Below are 8,246 nucleotides of genomic sequence, written 5' to 3'. Positions count from 1 at the left end.
TGATTGGTACCTTGGAATTGTCCAGGTGGGAGTTTGCACACCAAAGAGACTAGCAGATGCTGTAGATAAGAGCTTTTCTTCGCTCTGCTCTGAGCCCTGCCTTACCGGCACGTCAATGGGACTTGGGCCCAAAGAACAGGTTCTATACATAGCAGTGTGGTCTTTGGGAGTCACTTAACCTGAGTCTCTCATGAGTCAGGTGAGTCCATGGATCAGTCTGCTTAGTGCTGTTTCTGTGAGGGATGGCATTGAATGTATGGCACTGGTGAGGACTCTCTGCAGTCTCTAGAGTACCAAGCATGCAGGAGTTAGATCCTCTCAAGAGCAGGCGAACAGCCTGGATTCCTTTTAGCAGAATTGGGTGACTTAAAGCATTTTCTGAAATTTGAAGTTAGGATCTATCTGTGAGAGAAATACAGTGTTTTCTGTTTGGTTTGATTTGCCAATGCAGGGGATGAAACCCAGAAACTTGCTTATGCTAGGCAGGCACTCTACAGCTCCACCCTGTGTGTGTGTGTGTGTGTGTGTGTGTGTGTGTGTGTGTGTGTTAAGGTAGGGTCTTACTGTATATCCTTGGTTGGCCTGGAACTCTGGAACTCACTATGTAGACAAGGAAAGCCTTGAACTTGCAGTGATCTTCCTGTCTCTGCCTCTGAGTGCTGTGATTTAAGGCATGTATCTGTACACCTTTATTTTATTTTTTATATGTCAGAAAAGGCTGGGAATAACAATTGATCATGTTATTCCTGAATGTGAATCTTTTTTGTTTGTTTTTGTTTTTTGAGACAAGGTCTCCCTGTAGCCCTAGAAGCTGGCCTGGAGCTTGCTATGTAGACCAGGCTGGCCTTGATCTTACAGAGATTTGCTAGCCTCTGCCTCCGGAGTACTGGAATTAAAGTTTGCATGATCACACTCCACTAAAATAATATCTTTATTTATTTATGTATCTATAATACAGTAGAGGTCACTTCACTGGCCATACAGACCATGTTTTAGAAACCTGTCCTTAAACTATACCTTCTTGAAGAGGGGTTTACTATCCTCCTCTATCCACGAGAGAAATGAGTTTCCTAGCAGACAGGGAGAAGACTGGAATGTGAACCTCATCTGACTCCTTGGGATGATTTTATCTGGCTCTCAGGCCCCTAGTCCTGGAAAGGGCTTATCATAGACAGTCTGGGGTAAAACTGGTGTGGCTATGCCCTGCAGTTAGCCCTCCTTTGATTCATTTTCTTTCTCATAGGCATCTCTTTTGCTTGGCTGCATCTGTGTGGGCCCAGAGCAGCGTTGAGGAGCCTGTCGATTTCAAAGATGAACCCCACGGATGTAGCAGATACCACACAGGATGAGACTGTGTACAACAATTACTACCTCTATGAAAGCATGCCCAAGCCTTGCTCCAAGGAGGGTATTAGGGCATTTGGGGGGCTCTTCCTGCCCCCTCTTTACTCTTTGGTCTTTCTGTTGGGTCTCTTTGGGAATTCTGTGGTGGTTCTGGTTCTGTTCAAATATAAGCGGCTCAAGTCTATGACCGATGTGTACCTGCTTAATCTTGCCATCTCAGATCTGCTATTTGTCCTTTCTCTCCCATTTTGGGGCTACTACGCCGCAGATCAGTGGGTTTTTGGACTAGGTCTGTGCAAGATCATTTCATGGATATACTTAGTGGGCTTTTACAGCGGCATCTTCTTCATCATGCTCATGAGCATTGACAGATACCTGGCCATCGTGCATGCAGTGTTTTCCTTGAAAGCGAGGACCCTGACCTATGGAATCATCACCAGCTTGGTCACATGGTCAATGGCTGTGCTAGTCTCCCTCCCTGGCCTTTTGTTCAGCACTTGTTACACTGAGCACAACCATACCTACTGTAAAACCAAGTACTCGGTTAACTCCACCACATGGAAGGTCCTCAGCTCCCTGGAGGTCAATGTCCTAGGGCTGGTCATCCCCCTGGGCATCATGCTGTTCTGTTATTCTATGATCATTAGAACCTTACAGCACTGCAAGAACGAGAAAAAGAGCAAAGCGGTGAAGATGATCTTTGCTGTGGTGGTCCTGTTTCTTGGCTTCTGGACGCCCTACAACATAGTGCTTTTTCTGGAGACTCTGGTAGAACTGGAAGTCCTTCAAGACTGCACCTTGGAACGGTACCTGGACTATGCCATCCAGGCCACAGAAACCCTGGCCTTTGTTCACTGCTGCCTCAACCCAGTCATCTACTTTTTTCTGGGGGAGAAATTCCGCAAGTACATCGGCCAGCTCTTCAGAACCTGCCAGGGTCCCTTCCTGCTCTGCCAATACTGTGACTTTCTCCAGCTCTATTCGGCTGACACCCCCAGCTCCTCTTATACCCAGTCCACTGTGGATCATGACCTCCGGGATGCTCTGTAAGACTTGAACTGGGAAAACGTGGAGTCAGCAAGCTCCCCGCATCCACAGCTTCCTCACGTTGTATTTTAGTCAGAGTGCTCTGAGCAGGTGTCTGGAGGAAAACTGTCATTCACTGTGCAAAGTTCAGTCCCAAATGTGTTCACCTGGACTGGGCATCTCTTCATACTCCAGGCCTGTCTACAGGGAGAGGTGGATTCAGGGGAGACTTGTGGACAGAGTCTCAACAGGATCCTAGATTGTACTGATGAGAAAGACCTCTCCCTCCAACCTCCCCGAGGGCCTCTCAAGAGAAACTCAGAGCACCAATGGATGAAGGAACTTGCTCCATCACTGTGAACATGGGCCCTTGAATGAATCTCTAGTCTTTGCGGAACAATCTAGAAAATGTTGACTGATGCTGTAGTGTTTTTCTGATGGTATTCCTTGAAGAAGCAAGGAACTTAGATCTTGAGTCTTTTGTTGTAAAGGAATGTTGTTCTTTGAAGCTTGATTATAAGTATGAGGTACGAAGATGTTAAAGCCATCTGATCTCCAAACTTGATGTACAAGACATTTAGAATACTCTTGTTGAAATACAAATGCAATTTAATTTGCTTGCACACATGCTTTAATTATAACAGATGGGTATTCAAACCTTTATAATAATACATAAGGGCAGGGTATGGTGATATCCCTCTGTAGTCCTAGCTCCTCAGGAGACTGAGGTATAGGATCTTAGGTTTAAGGACTGCCTGGGCAATATACTGAGATCCTGTCTCAAAACCAAAGCAAAACAAGACAAAGTTTAGCTCTGAAAAGCACTTGTGAGTACCCCAAATTCATCATTTAAAAGAATGTGAGGGCTGGGCGTGGTTCCCCCTCTCCAGCACCGCTCCAAGTCCATCATTCACTCCTTCCACTGACTCTCCTCTACTTGAGGAAATCCAAAACCTTAAAATACCTTGCCAAGTATTCCCTAGTCTCTCCTATTCTGGCTTCTAGCTCAAATAACCATTTATCCCTCCTGTATCTAACCTCTACTTTGATTCCAGACCCTGCCTCCGATACCCCTGCCCCTGTGTCCCCTCATAGACAGGACACCCCTCCCATCTCTTCCACTCCAACAGTTATAAAGTCTAAACAGCACCCACCTGCAACGCTGGCACTTGGGAGGCAGAGGCAGGGAGAGCTCTATAAGTCTGAGGCTAGCCTGGTCTACATAGCAACTTCCAGGCCAGCCAGGGCTGCATAGTGAAACCCTGTCTTTAAAAAAGAAAGCTAGAGGGGGCTGGAGAGATGGCTCAGCAGTAAAGAACACTGACTGTTCTTACAGAAGTCCCGGGTTCGAATCCCAGCACCCACATGGCAGCTAACAACTGTCCGTAACTCCAGTCCCAGGGGGTCCAACAGCCTCTTCTGCCCTCCAAGGGCATTGCACGACACAGGTGCTCTTAGTTACACACAGGAAATACGCTCATACACATAAAATTAATTAAATAAATAAAATTAAAAAAAAAAAAGAAAGCTAGATTAAGGCTGGGCATGGTGGCACATGCCTTTAGTCCCAGCATTTGGGAGGCAGAGGCAGGCAGATCTCTGTGAGTTCAAGGCCAGTTCCAGGTCAACTGGGGCTGAGGGAGACCCTGTCTCAAAAAGACCGAAAAAAAAAAATTAAGATAGATTAATAAAGTATGACAATATCTCCCTAATCATTCTGAAGTACCATCTATTGAGGTTAGAATAAGCAACTAAAAGTCATTACGGATGAGGCATAAAAATAGCTGTTAAATGATGAAGCTGTGCCAGGAAAGATGGGGTGGGCATGCCTTTAATCCTGGCATTCTGGAGGCAGAGGCAGGTGGATCTCTGTGAGTTGGTCTATATAGCAAGTTCCAGGCCAGCCATACCTATGTAGTGAGACCCTGTCTCAACAAACAAAAACAAACAAACAAAACCTAAAAAATAAAAAGCAACCCCCCCATCAAAAACAAAACAAAAAACCCCCAAATTATGACATTATGAAAGGCATTATTCTTTCTTTTCAAATACTGGCTCTTGTTTCTGAATTCTGAGTGTCCCCCAAATTAGCTCAGACATTGCTTATGTTAATTTAATCATTTATCATGTTATATCATTAAGATAAAATGTTATGTCTGTTTTCATTCATTCCATTTTTGTTTTGTTTTTCAGACAGTCTCACCCTGTAGCCCAGGCTGCCTCAGAACTCACTAAGTAGCCCACGCTGGCCTTGAACTCTTCCCAGTCCTCTTGCTTCAGCCTCCCAAGTGCTGGGATTATAGGTGTGAGCCTCCATACCAACTTCACAGCCTTAATAATGTCTCAAAGTTAAACAAAGATTCCAACAGTTTGTGAGAACTAATCCCTCCATCATTAAAAAATGACTTTGAGCCGGGCATGTGCTGCACACCTTTAGTCCCAGCACTTGGGAGGCAGAGGCAGGCGGATCTTTGTGAGTTCAAGGCCAGCCTGGTCTACATAGTGAGTTCAGGTCAGCTGGGGCTACAGGGGGACCCTGTCTCAAAAAGAAAAAAAAATGACTTTGAGGGGCTGGAGAGATGGATCAGTGGTTAAGAACACTGGTTGTTCTTGCAGAAGACCTGGGTTCAAATCCCAGCACCCACGTGGCAGCTAACAACTGTCTGTAACTCCAGTCCCAGGGGATCCAGCAGCCTCTTCTGACCTCCAAGGGCATTTACCTTATGCAGGTGCACTTACCTACATGCAGGCAATACACAAATACACATAAAATAAAATAAATAAAAATTTTTTAAAAGTTAAAAAATGACTTTGAAAGCTATTAACTGAGTTTAAATGATTCTGTGAACTATGCACATTCTAGCATACTGTACATTTAATAAGAAATGCATTTTCAGACACTTTATTTTCAGAAAAGTGGATTTAAGAGAGTTATTTCCTTTATTAAAAAAAAAAAAAAAACCCACAAAGTTTCAAATAACTCCACTGAGCTGTTTTTCCTGACGATGTCCGTGGGAGCTCTTCTGGTGTGGGTAGAAGTTAAAGCTGCTGACCCTCCCACAGACTTAGCCACATTGCTGTAGAAGTCTTCCACCATCTGGCTGTTAAATTCTCTATTTGGGGGCTGGCAAGATGGTTCTTCAGCTAAAGGTGCTTGTCAGCAATTCTGATGACCTGAGTTCAATTCCTGGGACCCACATGGTTGAAGGAGAGAAACGTCTTCCACAGGTTATCCTCTGACTTCCACACTTTTGCTAACACACACACACACACACACACACCACACACATGTTTAATTGTATGACAGGACCTGCTGAGTCCTAGCTCTTCACATCTCTGAGTCTGAACATGTTACTTACGTCTTTAGCTTTAGTTTCCTCATCTGTTAAATGGAATGTATTTCAGAATGATTGAAAGAAATCAATAAGGTGACTCCTTCAAGCATCCCAGTTCCCAGTTCACACAGAGGGTTTGGGATTTGCTCAGCCAGAGGCTGGCTTCCTTGCCCATTTCAACAATGGTGACATAGAACTCAAGCTTTCACTAAAACACCAAGTCTACTGTCTGTCCTCCAGCACACAGAGGACTAAGCAATGGTGAGTTGCCTGACAACTTGAGTTCAATCCCCAGAATACACATGGAAAGACAGAACTGACTCCATAAGGTTATCTTCTGATCTCCAAACTCATGCCCTGGCACGGGTGCTGCCCCAACTTTAATAATAAATAAATAAATAAAAATAAAAAAGAGGGCTGGAGAGATGGCTCAGCGATTAAGAACACTGACTGTTCTTGCAGAAGATCTAGGTTCGAATCCCAGCACCCACATGGCAGCTAACAACTGTAACTCCAGTTCCAGGGGATCCGACAGCCTCTTCTGGCCTCTACGGGCATTGCACGACACGGGTGCGCTTACCTACATGCAGGCAATACACGCATACACATAAAATAAAATAATAAATTAATAAATAAAAAAGAGCACTGGGTGCTGGGAGCCAGAGGCTGGGAGTTATTGTTCAATGGTAAAGCACTTGCCTAGCATGTTTGAAACCCAATATTGCAATAAAGGGTTTCTTTGGGATTCTAGACAAAGGTGGAAATAATTCAGTTGCAGATTTTCATAATATAATTAGCTTTTGGCTTTTCTGTTTGTGTTCTGGGTGTGTATGAATGTATGGAGACAGGGTCTCACCATGTAGCCTTGGTTTGCCTGAAACTCCCTATATAGACCAGGCTGGCCTTTGAATTCACAAAGATCCTCCTTGAAGAGCGCATGCCTGTCCACTCCGCCCCCACTCAGGATAGAAGTCGTCACTTTACCACTTGCCAGGGTATTGGCAGCCCACAGCTCTCAGTTAGTCTCCCTTTCTGAAGGGTGCAAGTGTCCTTCCCGGGGGCAGTTTACATCCAATGACTGATTATGAGTGGGCACAAGTATTTGTCCCCTTGCCCAGCTTTGGGACAACTCTGAAGGACCCTAGCAACCCTAGGGCTCCCCTAAGATTAGCTGAGATTGCTGTTACAACTCCATCATGGTCAGCGTTCCATTCTGTTCACTCTTGTGTCCCTCCTGTCCACACAGGTATTCCAGGAGGGCTGCCATGAGGTCTTTTGCATGCTGGACTCAGAGTCTCAGTCTTTTTGCAGGCATCTCAGTTAAAGTAGGGACTACTTGATCTGGGCATAATTCCAGTGCTCCAGAGACAGAAGCAAGTGGATCTCTGTGAGTTCAAGGTAATCTGGTCTATAATAGCAAGTTCAGGGCCAGCCAGGGCTACATAGTGAGCCTCTATCTCAAAAACAAACAAACATACATCAAAGGCCTACCATGGAACCAAGTAAGATGTGGGGAAAGGCCCAGGTCCCCACACCAGCATTCTTCTTTTATTGACCATCTGCCACATTTGAACCTTGCTTTTGGGCTCTCTTCAGGCCTGCAGGTGGCCTGCTCAAGCCCTCAGGAGCTTTCCTATCCCAACTCCACACCCACTGTGCCCTTGGCTAGCTGTAGCCATCTGATATCCTATATCCTGTGTTTGCCAGAGACTCTGCAGCCTTTCTTCAACTCAAATGAACCAGGAACAGGTTCCAGCCCTTTTGTGTTCACATCACTGTAATACTTAACAAATAATTACATTTATTTATTCAACGTGTGTACCCATGCCATAGTGTGCATGTGGAGGTAAAAGGACAACTTGGGGGAGTCATTTATCTCCTTGAACCTTGTCTCCTTCCCACCAAATCAAGCTTGGCAATCAGGCACCTTTCCCAATGAGCCATCTTGCCAGTCTACAACATTTGACTACTTAAAAATTTACCATGGCCAGATATGGTGGCACATGCCGTTAATCTCAGCACTCACAAGGCAGAGGCAGGTAGATCTCTGTGAATCTGAAGCCAACCTGGTCTATATAGTTCTAGGCCAACCAGAGTTACATAGTGTGAGACCCTGTCTCAAAGAAGAAAAGTTCAGCATGGTTCCAAATCCCACTTTCAGAATATCAGAAGTCTATTAAGTACTTTCATATGGTGAAAGTCATTTCAGTCTTTCAAAAAGCAGATATGGTTAATGTTAATATTCCAAGAAACTGAGGTTCAGGGGGCTGGGGATGTAGCTCAGTTGGTAGAGTGCTTGCCTAGCATTCATGAAGCCCTAGGTTTGGTCTGTGGCACCTTATAAAAAGGGTGTGATAGTATATGCTTTTCTGCCAGCACTGGAGTGCTAGAAGAAGGAAGATTAAGCGGGTTTATAAAATGTTTTTTTATTGGGGCTAGAGAGATGGCTCAGTGGTTAAGAACACTGACAGTTCTTGCAGAAGACCTGGGTTTGAATCCCAGCACCCACATGGCAGCTAACAACTGTCTGTAACTCCAGTT

At 45.0% G+C, this 8,246-nt stretch overlaps 1 protein-coding gene across 1 annotated transcript; it reads left to right on the top strand.

Moving 5' to 3' along the window:
• The first annotated feature begins 1,311 nt into the window (after nucleotides 1-1,311).
• Nucleotides 1,312-2,394, top strand: Ccr4 (C-C motif chemokine receptor 4). The gene has a single exon (XM_008833430.1). It carries the CDS (start codon nucleotides 1,312-1,314, stop codon nucleotides 2,392-2,394), a length of 1,083 nt encoding a protein of 360 aa, XP_008831652.1.
• The last annotated feature ends 5,852 nt before the right edge of the window (nucleotides 2,395-8,246 follow it).

The sequence above is a fragment of the Nannospalax galili genome, unplaced genomic scaffold, assembly GCF_000622305.1.
Source record: "Nannospalax galili isolate Female #2095 unplaced genomic scaffold, S.galili_v1.0 scaffold1176, whole genome shotgun sequence".
In the NCBI taxonomy this organism is placed as follows: Eukaryota; Metazoa; Chordata; class Mammalia; order Rodentia; family Spalacidae; genus Nannospalax; species Nannospalax galili.
The sequence above is the reverse complement of the archived record's forward strand: the minus strand, read 5'-3'. Positions and strand labels throughout refer to the sequence as shown.